Source organism: Maniola hyperantus, chromosome 12 (assembly GCF_902806685.2).
Source record: "Maniola hyperantus chromosome 12, iAphHyp1.2, whole genome shotgun sequence".
In the NCBI taxonomy this organism is placed as follows: Eukaryota; Metazoa; Arthropoda; class Insecta; order Lepidoptera; family Nymphalidae; genus Maniola; species Maniola hyperantus.
Genome location: NC_048547.1, coordinates 5,928,285 through 5,950,731, shown reverse-complemented (window position 1 = coordinate 5,950,731; position 22,447 = coordinate 5,928,285). Strand labels below are relative to the sequence as shown.

General features: G+C 35.9%; 1 protein-coding gene across 3 annotated transcripts in view; it reads left to right on the top strand.

Moving 5' to 3' along the window:
• Nucleotides 1-22,447, top strand: part of LOC117987010 (uncharacterized) — a 124,773-nt gene that overhangs the window by 4,924 nt on the left and 97,402 nt on the right. For all 3 annotated transcript variants that reach the window (XM_069502126.1, XM_069502125.1, XM_069502124.1), the window contains exon 2: nt 19,999-20,090. In XM_069502126.1, the coding sequence (XP_069358227.1) occupies nt 20,070-20,090 (21 nt within the window). In that variant the 5' untranslated portion in view covers nt 19,999-20,069. The remainder of the gene's footprint in view (nt 1-19,998; nt 20,091-22,447) is intronic.

Genomic DNA, 22,447 nt, shown 5'->3' with positions numbered 1-22,447 from the left:
AAATGTACTATTCTACTCCATCCTGTTCCCCTTTTTTCTCTATATATTATTCATAGATACGTCTAGCTTGTTGCGCAGCTTTATTCCTTGATTTCATATATATTATGATATCTTTTAAATGACGGTTTGGTTATCGCCGTGCTCTTGTAAGGAGGTCCTGGTTTTGATTCCCAGTAGGGGCAGTTTAGGATATAAGGAATAATTTCTAAATGGTGGTGGGTGGGCTAGGCCATGGCTAGTTACCACGCTGCCTAGCAATTTAACATTCCGGTACGATGCCGCGTGGAAACTGATTAGGGCTATGACATAGGGTATCCCTTCAAAGTTAGTCCGCTTCCATCGACTGTATCACCACTTACCATCTCATGAGATCGTAGTCAAAGATTAACTTGTCATCGAATTAACAAATATTTAAGGCGAAATGGGATCGCAAAGGCGAATGTATCGAAAAGTCTGGGCCGACCGAGCGCAAATTTGTTGCACGCTTTGAATAAATATTTATATTTAAAATTCTATGTGCTCTGTTACCATAAAATAATATTTTTGTTTGATAATATGTAGGTATATGATAATAATTGAAATGTGTCTCAACACCGCTTTTGGGACGCATTATCGCCTTAAGGATTCTATTGTGTATGGGTAGGTTTGGCGCCTACCTACTAGGAATGAATCACAAACACTTTTATTATACCTAGCTATATTTTACTCTAATACCTGGAACTTATTTAAGGTATGTAAAAGATCCTTGTTATTGACAAGTAATTATTTCGATATCAACATCTTTTTAACAAAGTCTGCTTCGTGCAGTAGGTAGATACCTATTTTAGCAATGAAATCCGTAACATATTATGACTGACTCCTGAATATAATAAGTTTAATTTTAGCGCCAAGTTTCAATTGTAAATATATAAATTATTCAAGATAATTTTGTTATGAGTAAAGTCTACTGCGTTTCAAAATTGTTGCAATGCGGAATTCACAAAGTACCTATAGTAGGTAGGATTTATTATTTACTACTAAGTTCTCAGTTTACTGCGTATGTAATAAATCTGGAAAAAATAAGCCTTTACAAGAAAGGCTTGTGTAAACTACACAGCATAACTTAGGTACACTTGGTTTCAAATTTTCTTTTTTTCACTTCGAGGAAGTGATAACAAAAATGTGTTTTATTTATTTATTTAGATACAAGTTAGCCCTTGACTGGTGACTGCAATCTCACCTGGTACGTGACCCACGTGGTAAGTGATGATGCAGTGTTAGATGGAAGCAAGGGGTATGGCAGTTTTTATTAAACCCACGTTAGACACTAGGCCACCACCGACAAAGAAGCGACTAACTATCAAATATTGCCGCGCTCAGGAAACGTACAATCGACGTATGTGGCACTAGAAGAGATTGTTCGTCAAATGTGCACACTGTCGGCAATAACTCTCTCCATTAGTTTGTCGCAGCAAAAAGAGCTAAATAAGGAAAATCTCGCTCATGCGACGCTCTCTTGGCGGTCAAAACATCCGCCGCACTCGCATACTACTCACCCTCCCAATAAAAGACGCCATAAGCACGTCTTTAACGACCCGAGATCCACCCTATTTTGTAGTCGAATTATACATGTACAATCTCTGCACAGCGTCTTCGCCGGTGAAGACGAGGTCCCCAATTTCTAACGTCACCCGAACCCGTCAGTCTCGAGGGCGTAAGGGGCGAGTCACCTTTCATATTCGGGAGGTACCCTGAACTGAAACAGACAGGCGGACTAGAAGAAACAATAGGGGCTTCTTGTTTTACTGCGGAACCCTATAACCATAGGTAGGTAATAGTTACAACCTGTTTTTTCTGTTCCGTGGTTACAACCAGCGCGCGCAGCGAGATAAATAGGTACCTTGACGTTCGGGTGTGCGGGGCGTCCCCCCGCCTCATACCCTGATTGCCATCTCGACCTGTTATTTAAAAAATAATTTGCTTAAGTAGGTACCTACCTATACTAATTCATTAAAATTTCAAGCGGAGTCGTTCACAAAACAAATTGCAGCTATTAGTATTAAGGGGACTCAGTTCAGTGCTTTCTTCATACAAATGTAGGAGGGAAATTACAACAATAGTCGATATTGTACGCACAAAACTAAGAATTATATCGATTTATCTCGTCATTATCTAGGTTTATTGATATATAAAACATTGAAAAAAATATTGATTTAAAAGTTACGAGGCCCAAAAGATTCCTTTTTTAACACTAAATTAATGACAACTTTGGGCGTAAATAAATAAGATTAGGGATATGAAAATTCTTTAACAATTTATCATTAGACGTAGTTTATTTATTCTTTAGTTGAAATAACTTTACTTTGCAAACATAAATTCAGCAGTTTTTTCTCAAAAATACTTTACCTAAACCCTTTTCACGCGCTTGATTTCGGTGAAAATCATCGTGCCTCTCAACTTTCTCATACAATGTCAAGTGAAAAGCAAACATGTTACCCACGTGCGCTGCCAATTTCGGTCGAGCGTCCTGCGTCACCTTAAGGGCTAAATTACTACCAAACGGTGATTGGTCAAATCTCACTAGAAAGCTTTAGTGAGTCTTATTAAATCGATTCAAATTCCTTCAACTTTAGAGCTTTCCCTCGTAGATACAAATTGAAGTTACTTAGGTACTTGTAGTTAAATCTGCGTTTAAGTGTGGTTTAAGCGTTTGAAAACGTTTAAAATGTCTTTGATAATGATCTGAAAAGATCGCTCATGGACTACTTACAATATGATATTTTCTGTGATCATGATCACGCATTTCATATAGTACCTACGCCATACCGTACCTACCCGGTATCATATAAAATATAAAATAGGAAGGTATTCAAATAAACATTTACAAGAGCTTTTGAATCGTCAAAAGAATCGCACTGCATTCACTATGCCTGTCCTACCTTGAACCAACAAGAAATTTGGTGGTCGCTCTTTTGATATATTTAATTTCAAATTGTATATTAACAATTTATAATAATAAGTAAATGTAGTCCTGCGCATTGCTAGAGCGAGACAAATCTAGTTTTTTTAAACATTACTAGCCCGATAGACAGATCATTGAATCGTGTTGTGTGATTTAGTGATATTGTTGCAGTATCAAAACAGCATGTTATTAGTCTGTACTTTGGTTTTTTCCGGGAGAAAAAGAAGCGAATCCATGCAAAAAAAATCACGCCGATGTATTGCTCCGTTGCGGCGTGATTGAAGGACAAACCAACAAACATACTTTCGCATTTATAATATAGGTAGTGTTAAGATGAGACCTCCTAACGCACAAATTAGTGCTGCTCTCAAGAGTCAAATTACCGCTAAACTCTGTAATTAGCTAGCGTTCAGGCGAAAGGTGTCTTTGGGGTTTATAATTAGGTAAAATATAGATGCGTTTAAGTTCTCAAACTTAATTAATATAAGAATGTTTAACTTTGTAATGTACCTATACCTACAGTGCTACAGTAGAAACCTATTTTTTTTTTTAATAAAGAATTAAATCAAAAAAAAATACAAAAGATACAATGCTAAAGAATACAAAAGATTTACCGGTTTCGTTGGATTTTTGTGCAAGAGTGCAAGACACTAAGCTTAAGTTTTTTAAATCAATCAAATAATAAGTAAGCTTAGGTACTTTTTAAGGTTCCGTACCTCAAAAGGAAAAACGGAACCCTTATAGGATCCCTTTGTCGTCTGTCTGTCTGTCGGTCTGTCAAGAAACCTACAGGGTACTTCCCGTTGACCTAGAATCATGAAATTTGGCAGGTAGGTGGGTCTTATAGCAGACATTCGGGGGGAAATCTGAAAACCGTGAATTTAGGGTTAGATCACACAAAAAAAATTAAATTGTGGTTATGAACTAATAATTAGTATTTTCAATTTTCGAAGTAAGATAACTATATCAAGTGGGGTATCATATGAAAGGGTTTTATTGGTGCATTCTAAAACGGATTTTTATTTATTTTTATGCATTATAGTTTTTGAATTATCGTGCAAAATGTCGAAAAAAATACGACTGTAGTACGGAACCCTCAATGCGCGAGCCTGACTCGCACTTGGGCGGCTTTTTTTTATCCTTTACCTACTGCCAAAAAACCACACTCAATCTGCAATTTAGCAAATGCTCAACTGCGGACCACTCGTTTTTTGCTCTTTCTATCCGATATTAACATAATAATTTTATTGTGAGTCGTGACTAACTTGTCCTTTCCCATCTCAGTTGAGGTTGGGCTCTACCTAGATCTACTTGGTCTGGCTTTACTCGGATGAAATTTTTGTAAATCCTTTCTTAGTGGGGTTGTTAAAACAACTTTGACCTAAGTCGATAAATGGACTGAGAATTTGACGTCCGTTGGTCCCGGCTACTTTAACTAACACCTAATAGGACTACTCTTAGTTTAGTCTTACGTGGAAGGGTACCTATAGAAGCCCACCGCAAACTCCATCCATTATGTGATTAATGGTTAGCAGTCAAGCTCTTTATTGTTATTATCAAATTCCCTTTTATTTGGTAAGTAGTAGGTAACCTACGTGAAATAAAAGGCTTGTTTAAAAGTTAAAGACCCTAGTGTCTAAAAAAATCTATTAAATTAATATTTACATAAAACATGCCAAAGTTTCAATCTAAGGTATAACATTTATTTCCAAGTGTAAATGTAATGTGTAAAGCATTGAAGGTCATAAGTTAGGATTCAGACTGGATTTGGAATTTATGGCGTGATCTACGCAAAAGTGATAAAGCCTTCGTGCGTTAAAATAAAATAGGTGTTACAATGGAGATTGGTGATGTACCTATATGATGATAACATGAAGTAATTTAATATAATGATAATGCATAGGTTTTACCTATGTACTTTTTATATTGCACTATGCAAAACCAGCTGAACGGCCACGGCTTTACGTGGATGTAATTTCTAATTTCTGAATTTCTTAGTTTAGTAGGATCTGAATAACTAATATCTATATTTTCTAGATCCATCGGGTAGAACTTTATAGCTACGTTGCAAATAATAATATGCCGATCACTTTCTTGAATACCTACCTAAAATAAACAGATTTTAGTAGATAGGGACAAACGTTTGATAAATTTTATTACTTTACCTAAACGTTTCGCAGCATTCATTCTCTGACAAAATATTTAATTTTGTATGCGAGAGTTAAGGCAGTCGAAGTAACATTGTTCCTCGGGAGGCAGTAAAATTATTTACTGGATGAACCTTGTTGTGAGTATATCTCCGGACAGCTTTAAATTCACACAATCTTTGGCTGAATTCATGTCTACGGAGGTAATTACGTACCTTCTTCATTTTAAAGAAGTATTTTGCGTGTGTAATAGTATTGTAAAAACTATATAAATACCTACTACAACAGCTATTATTCTTCTAGGTAGGTACATTATAAAATTATTCATTCAAACAACTGGACTATTTAATATAAAACTTTTGCAGTTTGAAATTGATGGATTATATCGATTTATAGCTACTATATTTATAGTATAGATTTATACTACATAATTATATAGCTCTTACCGCAAATTGGTCCTACTAGAATGAGAGATTCCTGTAACTTGATCTGAATTTAACATGAAAGTTAGGGGTGGAACATTTCTTAGGGGATACCTACTCTTTACAAGTCGATGTCATAATAATAATAACTAACCAAAAATTTTTAAGTATTTTTAGTACAATAATTCTTAGTACAACTAAGAATTATTACTTTCTATATCGACTAACAAACAATTAATTGAAGATTCAAAGAAGGTTCTAAAAAGTATAATCTAGAGATTTTTGTATTTCAGTCAGATTCAACATAGCATATTATGCGGTTTTTGGCTTGGAATCTTAAAGGGACCAATTAGGTACGTTAATGGCCTGTCCTCACGAGAAGCTCGTTCGCTAATTGGCTGGGTCACTTATGCGCTGGTTCACTTTGACTAACTTAATATACAGTTTTTTAGACATGGGTCATTTAACTCCATAAAAAGATGTGATATAAAACAGTGTCGTGAATCCTTTGTTCGCATTAAAACAAATTCTCATAAGGACAGATTCTTTAATGGACAAAGTACCTACACATAAATAAAGAATTCAAGTTAAACTGTAGTTTTCACTTTTAATTAATTATAGTAATTTCACGAGAAATGTGTACCTACGTACGATGTAGAGGCATGCGACTTCTACCATTTTTGAATTTAAAATACATGTAAATGTAAGCAGTGTTTTATTGAAGCAACCACCCTGCCACACCTATACTACACGAATAGGTATAACCACGGTATAACGCAGATAGTTTGTATAAGATAAAAATATAAAGATAAAGATAGTTATTTGCTCGAATATAAATAAAAAGTAATAATAATAATAACAAATAAAACAAATCTTTTTGCATTAATTTCCGATTTATAGTTTTAAGGATGATAAGCAGTGCATCCGATCCGAATCCGTGAAAATACGTTCCGAAGTAGTCATAGAACTATTTATATTGTAGTTTACGCACTAGCTCCGACTTTCGTCATCCGAGTTCGGTCCGAGTTTTTATATCCGTATATGCACGGACTCGGATCGGATGAATGCGTAACCGCTCTGTGTCGTTCCGATTCCCGTAGCGACGTAGCTCGCGGCGTAGGTTTTTCGTAGAAATCACGTTTTTTACAGGATGCTATTAACTTCAGCACGAAAGTACCTAATACCTAAATCGATACCTACGTAAATTTTGGAGTAAAAATTAGTTTATTTTTTATATCGAATGACCATGGACGACTGTGATTTTGTTCAGTGTATTTAATTAGAAAGGACACGCGATGAACCGTAGGTTCTATTTTTATCGTAAACAGTGTAGTTTTTATTATTTTGTTGCTCCAAGAGCCCTAAATGTCCAACCGTCATAGTATTCATAGTGTTACGTAACCAATTTCGTCAAACGAATATTAAGTAAGTACTAGCTGATGCCCGCGACTTCGTACGCGTGGTTTTAGGTTTTTTGAAATCCCGTAGGAAATCTTTAATTTTTCGGGATAAAAAGTAGCCTATATAGTAGCCTTCCCCGGGATATAAGCTAACTCTGTACCAAATTTCATCAAAATCGGTTGAACGGTTGGGCCGTGAAAAGCTAGCAGACAAACAGACAGACAGACTGACACACTTTCGCATTTATAATATTAGTATGGATGGATTTATTGCGTAAGTACACTACAGCGGGTAAGAGCATTTGCGATATTATGGTTTACCTTAAAGCGTTATAAAAATTCCGTTTGCTTTAGTGGCTTTACCTACAAATGCAAAATGTTTGCTCCAAAGTAAACAGAAAAATACAACTTTCTCACAGTCCTTTCTACTTCAATTGAAGGAGTCTTCGAGTGCCTACTTTCTTTGATGGATCACGTCCACGTTTGTATTGTAAACAGTAAACACAAACATTATTTTATATTGTCCCGAATAAGTGGTTTTTATGAAGCAAAAATAAAAATGAATAATATTTATTTTTATTTTTGCATTTAGTAAATAAAAATAAAAATAAATAATATTTATTTTTATTTACTAAATGCCTTACAATAAATACCTAACACTCATGTGCTGAAGTTAAAAATGTAGGATAAATAAAATAAAAATTACCCATAGTTATTATTACTCACGTACCTGTTTAGTCGTACTCGTTTATAGACTCTTATTTTCAGCTACGCGACCACGACGTGCTACTATTTTACTATATATTAGAAATATAATATTTTACGCACTGGAAAATGCGTTGTGGCTCTTTCGCACATGTGCGATCAGTTTGACATGTAGCAAAAGGTGTAGGTAATGTAGCAAAAGGTGTAGGTAATTAAAGTGCTCATAAAATATTTGGCTAACCAAGTTATATTAAAGCTGGCATGTAGTAAAGAGAAATATACAAGCTATATCACAGTGTTCAGCTTTCCGACAAGTGTGGCCGAGTTGCGAGCCGAACGGAACAGATTTCCGGGAGTCGGGAATCTCATTGTATTGTTAAGGTATATGCTTCGTTCCTTTTAGTGCCATTTGGAACTGCAGAATTTATTCGACAATTTCAATGATTTCGACTCGAGCTCCTAAAGTCATTAAATAAATGCGTTATTTGCGGTTATTACCTACGCATCCTAATAGTATGTATATGCGTTCTGTTTAACTCGTAGCAAAAGGAGTAATTAAAGCGTTCATAAAATATTTGGCTTATCGAGCTATATTAACAAAGCTGGCGCATAGCGAAGAGTATACGAGTAGGTCATATTATGTGCTCAGCTTTCTGGCGAGTGCAACCGAGTTTCGACTTTCGAGCCAAGCGGAAGAGATCCCTCGGGAGTCGGGAATCGCGCTATACTGTCATATGCCATGTTCCTATATATTAGTACCGTCAATAATCCTACACTTTGAAATGCAACTGAATAAAATGGAGGTCGATAGATGTCGATTGTTAGAAAGGTACCTACTACAAAATCCGAATAGATAGATACTTCGTGTGCTTTGAAAGCGAGGAAATAAGAATAGTTACTTTTGTCGGAAAGATGTTACTATTATTATAACTGTGACGTATAGATTTGTTACTTAATTGGTCAATGATTTCAATTCAATTAATTAATTTCAATAGTCCTACAGTAAACTAACTTAAATCTAAGGAAGATGTCCCGGGTAAATGCTAGTGAGAATTGAAAATACACACTCATATATATGTATTATAATAACGATTTGTTTGACAAAGTTATGCATTAGATGGGATTTTAGGAATATTAATGACATGTGTGGGGAAAAAACAAAATAACGTACGGTTTACTTCATTCGGTAAGAACTGGAGGGAGGACTATGGTAGGTACGCTAACCCATAGGTAAAATTAATCATAGTTTTTACTTACCGTTTTCATTTCATTTTATTTGAAATATCACATGGTTTCATCATAAAAAACCTGCTTGCATTAATTTCCTTGAAAATATATTTGGTTTAAATTAACAAATCTATAAAATAAACTTATAAATGTAAATTAAAACTAAAATAACGACTAAATATTACTAATCTAAACCCCTATTTTGACCACCGCAGCGAGGCATTGTACCCAAGATGCTGGCAGCATTACCCCTTTGAATGGCTTGACTATTTTTTTTTGTTTAAATTACGTCCTAATAACAGTATCTCCGTAGCTACCTAATAAGTATCTACCATAGTACCCAAGATGCTGGCAGCATTACCCATTTAAATGGCCAAACTAATTATTTTTGTTTAAATTAATATGATTAACATCCTAATAAGAGTAACTCCGTAAATACCTAATAAGTACCTACCATTGTACCCAAGATGCTGGCAGCATTATTGAGTGGCCAAACTATTTTTTTTGTTTAAATTTAAGTAGGTATATGAATAACGTCCTAATAAGAGTAACTCCGTAGATAGGTACCTAATAAGTACGTCTAATTTTCCTTTTTTCAATGCCAATATTTTTGTAAAGTAAATTTTAGAAGAGAAATAAGCAAATGTATACGAAATGTGTGTAATGTAACGTGATAAGAAAATTGGGCGGAGCTTTTATTGGAGAAAATTCAATTTCCTTTGTGCGGAAAGCTTGTGGATCGGCAATGCCATTACTATAACCCTCTTTAGGAATTTTCTGCTCTGAATGATGATAATTTGAAATTTAAAACCTAATTTTCTTTGCATATTGCAAATAATATACTTAGTAAGTGTGCCAGGACAAGTTTTCTTTTCTTTCACGTACAAAAGAACAGCCTAAAAGTGTATTTTTTTTTCTGTACATTTTTTTTTACGAGAATTCAACTTAACACCTACCTACCCATATTATAAATGCTTTGTTTGTTGGTTTATTGGTTTGTTGGTTTGTTCGTTTGTTGGTTTGTCCTTCAATCACGTCGCAACGGAGCAACGGATCGACGTGATTTTTTGCATGGGTATAGTAAAAGACCTGGAGAGTGACAAAGGCTATTTATCCCGGGAAAAGAATGAGATTCTACGGGATTTGAAAAACTTAAATCCACGCGTACGAAATCGCGGGCATCAGCTAGTATCCAAATAAATAATGCTTCAATTCATGATTTTAGAGAGAGGTTAATTTCGGGGTTTGGTGAAATAATCCTTTGGTACCTACTTATATTTAATGCGAAAACGTGCCTTATCTCTCTCTCTGATTTTCGAGTCATTCCGTCACTCGTCAGTGGCGTCACGCATGCCATCTAGACGCTGGAGTCGAAAGGCTTTTTTTTTTTTTTACGGCGCAACCGTATCACAATCACACTAAACTTTTGGAACAGAGATAGATTTGTTAAAATTTGTTACTATTTTATTTAAAAATATAAAAGATGAAAGATAGGACTAGAAAAGCTTTTTATTCAAATAAACTTTTACAAGTTCTCTCGAATCGTATCACTTTTAGAGTTAGAGATGTTAAAATTAGTTTAAAACACACTCTCACATAAAATAATTGGCCTGAATAACCTTAGCACAAAATCTACATAAAAGGAAAAGCTGAATGACTGACTAACTGATTGACTGATCTATCAACGCACAGCTCAAACTACTGGTCGGATCGGGCTGAGGCATACACATAGCTATTACGACGTAGACATCCGCTTAGAAAGGATTTTAGAAAATTCAAATCCTATAAAGGGGTTAAATAGGCGGTGTAAGTGCAGTCCAAGTTGCGAGCATAAGCTAGTATAATGTAACAAAATAGCAACTTTATCGCCCTAGTTCTATGAGGAACGCAATGTTTGTGCGTTGTAGGAAGGTAGGTACAGTACGCGGGAGAAAATAATGTACATCGGCCTTAAGAATGAAATTTCGGCTATGTAGAGCGTTGTCTCTGTCACTCATACCTATGTGCCGTTTTGTCGGACTCTACAAAACCGCTACTTCTTTCTAAAGGCCGATGTACATTATTTTCTGCCGCGTACTGTACCCACCGCTACGCAAATTTACGAGGACCTTTTATTGCTTACGAAAGTTCCAAAAGCAATTCGCTGTAATGACCCATCTACTATAGTGCCTGTTTGTTCAAAGATGATGAACAAACAAACCTTTGAATAAAAAAGTCAAATTAGATTTAGGGCGTAAGGAATGTTACTATGTTTCATACTTATTTACTATAGAATAATATACACGATTTACTCTTATTACGATAATCTAAAGTGCGAATATAGGAAAGGTTTATTACTTTTAGCGAAAAAATTCTAAGCCTATGATTATTTTACGATAAGATTCAGACGACATTAATTGTCATACACAACTTTAATGCATTCCTTAAAGGTTGAATATGACATAATAGTCATGTCGTTTGAATCTCCTCTAAAAAAAACCCTATCTTGACTATGAATTCCAGTGTTAATTACACTTAGACTTAAAACTATAGATACGAGGGTTCCAAACGCATCCTGGTGTGAGAAGAAGCTTATAAACAAAGCCGGGTGTTCTAAGGTGTGGCACAATCATACTATGTGTGTGTGGCATAATCAATCTATACATTTGGGTTACAATCAAGAGTAGGTACCTACTTACTAGATATATACCTACTCGTAATATTTATTACACAAGATATAATTATTAACCTTGGGCGAAACGTCCTTTTGGTATTCATTAAAATAAAGTCAGATGTACTCCTTACCTATGTTATATGTATATGATACTAGCTGACCCGGCGAACTTTGTACCGCCTAACAGTCAACATTTAACCCAATAGAAAAGTGTTGTTTTTAGACTTTTCAGGCAATTTTTTAAATTTCTTTCTCCGTAAGAACCATCCTCGTACTTCAAGGAATATTATAAAAAAAGAATTAGCGAAATCGGTTCAGCTGTTCTCGAGATTTGCGATCAGCAACACATATTTAGCGATTCATTTTTTAAAATTTTTCTCTCCGTAAGAACCATCCTCGTACCTACTTCAAGGAATATTATAAAAAAAGAATTAGCGAAATCGGTTCAGCTGTTCTCGAGATTTGCGATCAGCACATTTAGCGGATCATTTTTATACATATAGAGATAACGCTAAGCCTATTGAAGTCGAATGAAAGGGAAATTTAATATTCTGAAATGGTTCGAACGGAATAATATCGATCAATGTTACTTCGAAACTGGTGAGAATTAGGTTAGTAGGCAGATAGCAAAAATATGTAATTGTCATACACACTGTTAGGATGATTTACTAACTCAGTGTCTAACATTGAATGATAGCCACCGAGCTGATTCGACATGGTTGGTTCTACATTGCTGCTTCATTGAGTGATATTAAAATCATTTTTCGTACAACACCTTCAATGGATTAAAAATAAATGTTAAATAAGCTCGGTGGCTATTATTCAGTGTTAGACACTGAGATAACGAATCAGTAGGCTGATGTGTGTCGTATTTATATTTTATCGTGTTTATAAATTAAACCTATACCTCATCATCATCAACCCATCGCTGGGTCACCCGTGCTCACTACTGAGCACGGGTCTCCTCTCAGGATGTGAAGGGTTTGGCCATAGTCCACCACGCTGGCCAAGTACTGATTGGTAAACTTCACATATTATCTTTGAGAGAGAGTATTATGGAGAACTCTCAGGCATGAGGTTTCCTCACGATATCACTTAGGTACTACTTACTAAAAGTTTAGTAATGATATACAAACATACATACAGTTTATCATAGTTTCATAATAGTGTATTAAAGAGAATAATATTATGTAGTAGGTACGAAACATACTGGGGAGGGATCATTTACCTCACTAATTGTCGCCGTTTATTAGCTAAATAGCGTTTAAACCACGGTTTAAACTCTGTTATAGCAAGCTCTCAGGCGTCAGATTTCAGGGTGTATAATTAAACGGATTAGGTTTGCTTAGCTAATTTAGGGCCACAACACACACGCTGTTTATATGCGTTCCGCGATTTTACGACTCCGTCGCGTTTTGGCGACTTGCCGCATACGATTGCGACATCAATTTCGTGCGTTTGAGCAGGCCCCTTCCATTGGTCAAGTGACCCGAGAAATATACCAACGCGGCAACGCACCTCTTCGACGGCACTCGCGTAGCTCTGGAAGCATACAAACCAAAGGAAAAGCTGACAATAATAAAAAACCGGCCAAGTGCGAGACAGGCTCGCGCAACGAGGGTTCCGTAATTCAGTCGTATTTTTTCGACATTTTGCACGATAATTAAAAAACTATGATGCGTAAAAATAAATAAAAATCTTAAAAAACCTTAAAAACTGAAAATGATTCACAGAAAACCCAAAACGATGTTGCTTTCAAAATAATTAACGTTGTAAACAATAACGAGCTCGCTAGAGCTCTAAACGTTTTGTTTGAAGGCGAGTGAAGGCATTCAAAGAAAAAATTTCCTTTCGACAGGTAGGTAGCATAATTACACAACAGTTGTTGCTAAAGTAGAAATATCAGGCAGCGTTGTCTCGTAAAATGGCCGCAACCTGACTGGTATAATACAAGAGGGACAGGTCGTCTTTTCTTTTATTCAGCATTTGCTACGTCCGCGTAAGTATCGGTTTTTTAAGAATCCCGTAGAAACTCTTTGATTTGTCGGGATTAAAAGTAGGCGACATCCATCTCCATGATGCAAGCTATCTGTGTACCAAATAGATAATGCCTGCGACTTCATCGGCATGGAATTAGGTTTTTAAAAATCCCGTTAGAACTCTTTGTTTTTCCGGGATAAAATGTAGCTTATGTCCTTTCCCGGGATACAAGCTATCTTTGTACCAGATTTGGTCAAAATCGGTTAAGTGAATAAGCTGTGGAAAGCTAGCAGACAAACAGACAACAGGCAAACTTTCGCATTTATAATATTAGTATGGATCATAATGTAACTCTTATAGTGATATAACTATATATTAAAAGTTAAAGATATAATAAAAATGTATTTACAAAATAAATATGGTCATTGGTCCCAAAGTGATGTTTCGTAATCATTACGTGGTGGCGCTATGTTGACGTAGGTAGGTAAATATCATCATCATCATCATGATCAACCCATCGCCGGCTCACTACAGAGCACGGGTCTCCTCTCACAGTGAGAAAGGTTTTGGCCATAGTCTACCACGCTGGCCATGTGCGGATTGGTATACTTCACACACCTTTATGGAGAGAACATTATGGAGAACTCTCAGGCATGCAGGTTTCCTCACGATGTTTTCCTTCAAAGTTAAAGCAAGTGATATTTAATTAATTAAAACGCACATAACTCCGAAAAGTTAGAGGTGCGTGCCCGGGATCGAACCCCCGACCTCCGTTTAGGTAAATATACCTAATGTAAATGTAAATGTAGATAAATGTACCTTTGGTTCTCCAGCAATGTGAAATCTCTCTGAGGCGCGTCGCCCTCGGCGTTTTCCCAACGGATTCATTCTGTGAACACAGAGCGCAAACAAAGCATATTAGAAGTGTACCTAATTCAATTTGAATCTTCTTGAGGTACCTTTCTCTAAAGTGATATTATAATATCAAAATATACTAACTATTCAAATCAAATAAAGGAAATGAGTGAACTCAACTGGAGCGTAAATTAATCAACATCCGAATGGTAACAATCACTAATCTTATCATTTCATGGCTGAAATAATAAAGCTCTAGTCCAATTTGAATGGCTGTTATCGCTATTGAGTTGGGAGAATATACAGGATCATTTGGAAAACAACAGTAGTGACCAATTTAGAAAATAAGTTATTAATTTTAATAGGTTGAGGAGTTAATGTCAATATGAATATGAGTAATATATAGTAATAATAATTTTGATAATAATATATTTTTGTTATTATATTATATTTTTTAAGGTTTTTAGTTTTAGGTTCTTTGTTATTAGTAAGGCAGGTTGCCATATTTAAGATGTATAAGGTAAACTTTCAAAGAATTTTTACCTTCCATCCGAAAAAATATGGAAAAAATCGGAAGCTGTAAGAGGAAACTGTAATGTTTCAATCAAATTATGACATTTCTATTTATACATTTAGATGTCTTTTTTTCTTAACATGGGATAAGTTGAAGGCTAATTCCTACTTATAAAAGGTGTTAGTACCGGGCTCTGCGAAACAGAATAAGTTTTTACATTCAAAATCCAAGAAGTAAGTATATCGGAAAAGGGTTTTACAGAAGTTGAACGTTTCGACAGTTGTACTTATCACTTAATTCTAATTCATAACCCACCACTTAAAATCTCTTGCGCCACACAAAACGTCTGTTACAGAACCCATACTTGATTCAATATTTACATACAATTATTTGAAATTTACACTCAAAATATAATCGTTCAAAAGCTCGATTGTTCGTTGAAAAGGTCCAGTATCATAACAAATTGATTAAACTGTAATAACAATTATCTTTGTTTTCGTATACCGTACGAAATACATATGTACGTACGCATGTATATAATGTAATATTTATTGTTGTGTTACACCATTATGTTGACTATACTGTTTCAGAACTTTCAGATTGGATGTATTTTAAGATTTGGCGCCTTGGGCCAGTGAGGTTTGCCTCCCTATAAATTAACGAAAAAGCTTGACCATACCTAAGTATTTTACGTGAAAATTGCTTAATTTTGACGATTGATGTTTTAATAAGTAACTATACTGAGGTATTATTGTTTGATAAGTTTTTGTCTAAACTAAACTCCTTGTCATATCGAAAATAAAAACTTAAAACTTGGAAAACAATGTTCTTATGTTTGATGTTTCCTACCGTATTTCATACCAATTACAATCCGGGTATCTACCAAGTAAGATTGAAGATAGGCATCTTCTTGGTAAACGCGTCCCATCTTACACTCCACCAGGTGTGATTGTGGTTAAGCGTGCAGGGAATTAAAAAAGTTTTTTTACTGCGAAACTTTGCTACAGTTATAAATTTCATCTGTACTAATATTATGAATGCGAAAGTGTGTCTGTCTGTCTGTCTGTCTGCTAGCCTTTCACGGCCCACCCGTTCAACCGATTTTGATGAAATTTGGTACAACGATAGCTTGCATCCCAGGAAAGGACATAGGCTACTTTTTATCCCGAAAAATCAAAGAGTACCCACGGGAATTTTCAAAAATCTCAATCCACGCGAGCAAAGCTGCGGGCATCATCTATTAATTAGTAAGGCAAGCTTAACCTGATGAGTGAGCCACGGTAAAAATTCTGTTTTAATGAATTAGCTTCACTTAGTATAAAGAGCTTTGTGAATGGACTTTATATAGACTCTTTGAATATTTTGAATGAATATTCAGACTGAAACATTTTATTTAAACTAAGTAAGTACTTTGTGGTGGTACCTACCTAAGTATTCAAAGTCGGGTTTACAGAATATTTTTTATTAAGGTCAAATTACATATAGCAACAGGAACTTTAGCACAGGTTAATATTATACTTACCTATTATATTTTTGAATCTGGTAAAAACAAGTAAGCCAAAGTTTAATAGTTTTTATGAGACAAACCGGTATAGTAATCACGTAGAAATCGGAGTAAATACTTATTAAAAAGGACAAAAAAAACACATTGAACTGAGAACCTTTCTTTCCTATATTAAAATTGGTTAAAAACCATCATGCTAACAAAAATTATATATTTGTAAAATAAACTATTCAGAAATTAATTTTATAGAAAAGAAAAATTAAACACATTGTGTTTTCGGAGAAAATGTTGAAAATCTCTTACATTTCAGGCTAAAAAGTACATTCGGTTAAACCAATTAGTACATACACCGCAGAATTAAACAGCCTTGTAAACTCTACGGAGAGCTTTTTAACTTTGTATTTATTACATAGGAAGAGAAAAATTTGCATAAAATATAACTTTGATTCTGATTAATGATCGTTGCTTGATACCTAAAATGTTAATTCACCATCAGAAATTCCCGAATCCCCACGGCTTAGGAGTTCAATACCTTGCAACATCAGGATTGAAGAGTTGGGATCCGATGTTCAATAGTGTAGTCTATGCTTGGTACCGAAAATAATATTGCACCATCCGCATTTTCTAAATCACTATAGTTTAAGAGTGTTGTACCCTACATCATCAGGGTTGAGGAGTTGGGACTTAGAGGCCAAGCATGAAGCCGTTGTTTGGTGCCTACAATATGATATATAGTCACTATGAACAGTTCCTAAATCTTGATAACTTAGGCGGGTCGTAACCCTGCAGCATCAGGATTAAGCAGTTGGATCTAGAAATTTTTATGGGACCACCACGAAAACTTCTACGGTTGATAAAAAAAATTGCAAATCGGTTCAGAAATCTCGAAAAAATCGGTGAACATACATTTAAAAAAACGAGCTGAATTGCCGACCACGTCCTTTTTGAAAGTCGGTTAAAAATTTGATCATTTTTGAGGGAGTAGGTAACTCAACATTGCCAAAAAAATATACGTTAAATTATGAACTTGCTCCTTTTTAATCGGTTAAAAACAAATACAAAAAATGAGATAGGGTTTAAAAAAAATTGAAGCCTTTTTTCAGCGCTGTTAGCAGTTTACGTACCTACTAATTTCCATGCAAATGAACCTCCCGTGAGAATTGGCCAGTGAATAGGCCCGCGTGTTTGCATATTGTATAAAACCGCAAAAACATAAAGCAGCTGCAATGCGGTGAAAATAAGGTACATTTTAATTTTTAAACAGGCCAATTTGATGAAACCTGACTGAACGGTGTGATTGCCCGCTTCGCGAGAAAGGTGTCACGTCACGGATGACTTTTAGCAGGCTTGATCTATGGAACTTGTTTCTCGTCTATTTTTAACTCAGTGAGTTGATGCTAATAGGCCTACTAATATTATAAATGCGAAAGCGCGTCTGTCTAACTGCTAGCCTTTGATGGCTCATCCATTCAACCGATTTCGTGAAATTTGTAACAGAGATAGCTTTAATTTCCGGAAAGGCCATGCTACTTTTTTCCGAAAAATCGAAAAACACGATGTTTAAGAAACCTAAATCTACTCCTATATCTGATTGCGGGCATTATGTATTTGATACAGAGATAGCTTGCATCTCCTATTCAACCCGGAAAATCTTAGAGTAGGTACGCATGGGATTTTTTAAACCCAAACTTACGCGGACGAAGTTGGGGGCATTATATAGTAGAACTAGCTGATGCCCGCGACTTCGTCTGCGTGGAATTAGGTTTTTTAAAAATCCCGTGGGAACTCTTTTATTTTCCGGGATAAAAAGTAGCCTTTTTCACTCTGCAGGTCTTTACCTATACCCATACAAAAAATCACGTCAATCCGTTGCACCGTTGCGACGTGATTGAAGGACAAACAACAAACCAATAAACCAATAAACCAACAAACAAACACACTTTCGCATTTATAATAAGGGTACTGATGTAAATGCGTTAGTGTTTCCATTCTAACGTGATATTGAGGGCGACATTTAATCATTTTATCTATTTAATGTTGATTTTATGTTTTAAGAAAATCTGTTGAAAGCAGAAGTATTATTTTATTTTACAGCGCGAATACATAATTATTACCTACCTACAATATTAGACTAGTAACGTAGTAAGTATTTTATTGTCAACTACATACTACAACTAATCGCGTACTTTGTTAAGCTAATGATTGAGGAGTGCGCAGTGCTCAAACAAGCCGTCAAGAGTTTACGAGCACGAATAAAACGTCATTTTAATCGTTTTTTTAAATAAAATAAAAATTAAGTAGGTTGGCATTTTAAATATTCGGTTTTGTTTAGAAATAGAATAGGAAGGTACTATGCAGAAAATAAATAAAGCCGCTAAACTGGACTATGTTTTTTATTTATAACTGACATATTTTAGACAGAACTTAAATAGATCTATTTCTATCACCATTTTTTTGGATGTTGGATTGAAATGGGTCACAAAAAAGGTAATAGAATCGTATAAAATGATCGTTAGCACCCGGTCCGAACCCTTACGTGCTGGTATGACCATTCGGTCATTCTGAATTCTATTAATCATTCATTCGATAAACCAACCCACGGTCTGGTCTGACTTTGTATTTTGGATGGCACTTGAATTAATGAAGCTAAATATGTATAATTAATGTATCATTTGTAAAACACAGAGTTACTATTTTGTATGTTAAGCAGTAGGTCCATAGATATTTATGTATAATTAATATTATCTAAGGAGGTTTGATACATCCGGCCGCGAAAATTCAAATTTTAGTTAGTTTTTCGAAAATAGTAGACTTATCATACTTGGTCAAAAATACTCATTTACTTCAAATTTGTTCCTGGAAGATAATTTTCTGAATTTTCCCAGATTTGCACAAATATGAAGTAAATGAGTATTTTTGACCAAACTTTTTATGAAAAAACATGTAGATGCATAAATGTTATGCCCGCAAAACTCATTACCATAAGCCTTCGATGTCGATGATTAGTCTACTATTTTCGAAAAACTGTGATGATCGCGTAATCGCGTTGTATTAGGACAACGCTTAAGTCTTCCATTCACGAGATAATTCCTATATCTTCCATATTACGCTGTCACTAACAAAACTAGGTACTGAAAACAAAATGTTCTTACTTTGGTTAATCCCGAGGTAGTAAGTACATAATATTTTAACCCCTGCGCAACGCAACCAAAACTAGCTTTGTTTGCATTGACATAACGGTGGGGGCGCGCGTCCTTCGTGTTTTGATTTCAATATAACACCAGTTTCATTTGTATGTCTAAGTTCAAAAATCTGGATGCTGTTTTCAAAAAAACTCGGTTATACTCGGTACTATAGTACGGGACAGGTCGAGATGGCAATCGGGAGGGGGACGCCCCGCACACCCCCCGCGCTAACCCGGTGCGGAATAACGCGGGATGAAGTGCGGGTGTGCGGGGCGCCCCCCGCCTCATACCCCGACTGCGATCTCGACCTGTCGCGTACTATACGTTTGCTTAACTACGTATACATGCGTCGGCACTTAGTGGCCTTTCACACAGGCGATGCCTAGGTATAGAGTAAATAGTTGAATCGATAAAATGTGCTTTGACGGTTTCATAGTGGTTAATTACCTATTTGTTAATCCGCAGGTACAATGTGGCACGCGGTAGCGGCAGGCGCGAGGCGATGATCGGCCACATGGGCCGGCCGCGCGCTCACGATGCGCCAGCAGTCGACCGACGTAAGTTATCCCTCATCCGTTACTCGAACAGTCACATTTGTAGGACCTGCAGTATAATAGTGCACTATAGTTAAGTACATAGACACAGGACTCAACGTCATTCGGATTTTCAGCACTCTCTGAAAAATACTGTTTTCGGCGAGAGTAGGCAATGTGTGATCAGTATAACAATTTAATTGAAATTTTTTTCTTGCTGATACTTATCCTACTCGACTGTACGCGACAGGTTGAGGTGGCAATCGGGGTGAGGACGCCCCGCCCACCCACACAGCCTTCGTGCTAACCCGAATAGCGCGGGTGACGTGCGGATGTGCGGGTCGTCCCCCCGCCTCGTACAACGATTGCCATCTCGACCTGTAGTGTACTTATAGGTAATTCAAATTTTACGCAATAAACATATTATATAATCATATAGCTATAAATCATATACCGCGGAACAACTTGCGGACAAAAGCTAGTAATTTAATAATATAGAAACCTTATGTGGGTAAGAGATAGGGTATAAGGGTAAGTTTAAAGTGGCTTATCGGAGTTAATCCTGAACCCAATGCGTGGTGTATAGATATGTGTGCAAAACGACGATAATCGCTCGTCAATATATTTCCACAAAAGCGTCAAAGAGCATGCAGTGTTGATACATTGGATATTCGCTTTATGCCTACGGTTGCCGATTTCCGTAGTTCGATACTGTCGAGGTAACTGTGTCACTTTTCATCTTTTCAATTTGAATATACCTACTGTAGTTCGTACTATCAGCGAAACTGTGTCATGTTTTAATTTTTCCGACATGCAGAGGCCGTTAGCTATATGTGCCTATATGTTTTTAGGATTCCGTACTTGAAAAGGAAAAACGGAACCCTTAGATCACTTAGTTGGCAGTCTGTCTGTCTGTCTGTGTGCGAAGCCGGGGCGAGTCGCTAGTATATTATAATATTTCCACGTCTGGATAAAGTAGCTTTCTAAGGGTAGAAGGGTGGTCACAAACAATCAAATCTTTCCCCTAAATATTATATATTTAATAGATTGACCGTGTTTCCACATTTAAAGAACAGCTCTTGGAGAGTAAATGGATTCCAACCCATCTCGACGTTTTTATTTTTACAAGACAACAGTGAAAAACCTAGTGGTGAACGCGGTGGTCTTATAATAATTGGGAAGTCCTGGATTCGATTCTCAGGTAGGTAGATCAATGTGAGAGCATTAATTTCTATATTGGCTCATATAGCTACCACCCGAAGGCCAAAGTTGTACTGCTAAACGATGCAAAAATTATGAGTGTGCAAAATATTATTCGCCAAAGTATACAAATCTTTTCCAGACAATATAACGAGTACCTATTCTTTGTTGTTTGTCAGATTACTTATTCATGCAATGATTCTTGTTATTTGTGTACGAATTGTTATAATAAGGCAAAGAAAATTACAATGTTCATATAAACCAACGTGGTTTAAGCTGGAGCCATCAGTTGTAAATATGAACAAATAATATATTTCTGTCGTAATTTGAACAAATTAAAAAAAAAAAACATATTTTACGCGCGATTTTCGCGATGCAATCCATAACTTTTTTAATTGACTTTTTATATTTTATGTCTTTTGAAGCAGTCTTATGCGCACAAAACAATTTAGAATACACGGAACTTTTAACAATTTTTATGATAGGGAGGGAATTCCTTTTTTCCACGCACATGCAAACTGTGGGATCCACTCCCTTCAGCGGTGTTCCCACTAGATTACAACATGGGATTACTCAAGGGGCAGACCAACAAATTCCTGAAAGGCCGGCAACGCATGGCGGTTCCTCTGGTGCTGCAAATATTCATGGGCGGCGGTAATCACTTAACATCAGGTGACCCGCCTTGCTCGTTTGCTCGCTATTTTTTGTTAAAAAACAAAAATCTAAATAATTTTAAAGAGATTCGCAGGTCAAAATTTTGCTAGCTCTGCAGTTTTTGATGTATAGAAAGTTATATGAGTTATGTAGAAAGAACTACAAGAAGCACGTCCGTCTGCTTTACGGCCACTATATTATGTACTCACAGAGTGAAAGCTTTGATACCTGTTATTTCTTGTATTATCAATTACTAGCTTATGCTCGCGACTTCGTCTGCGTGGACTACACAAATTTCAAATCCATATTTTACCTCCTCAGAGGTTGAATTTTCAAAAATCCTTTCTTAGCGGATATCTACATCAGATAGCTATATACATGCCAAATTTCAGCCCGATCAGGTCAGTAATTTGAACTGTGCGTTGATAGACCAGTCAGACAGCTTTTTCTTCTATATTAAGTATATAACTCAGTCATAAAACCCATTTTATCTTCAGCTCGTCTAGATAAACGTTTCGTATACAATG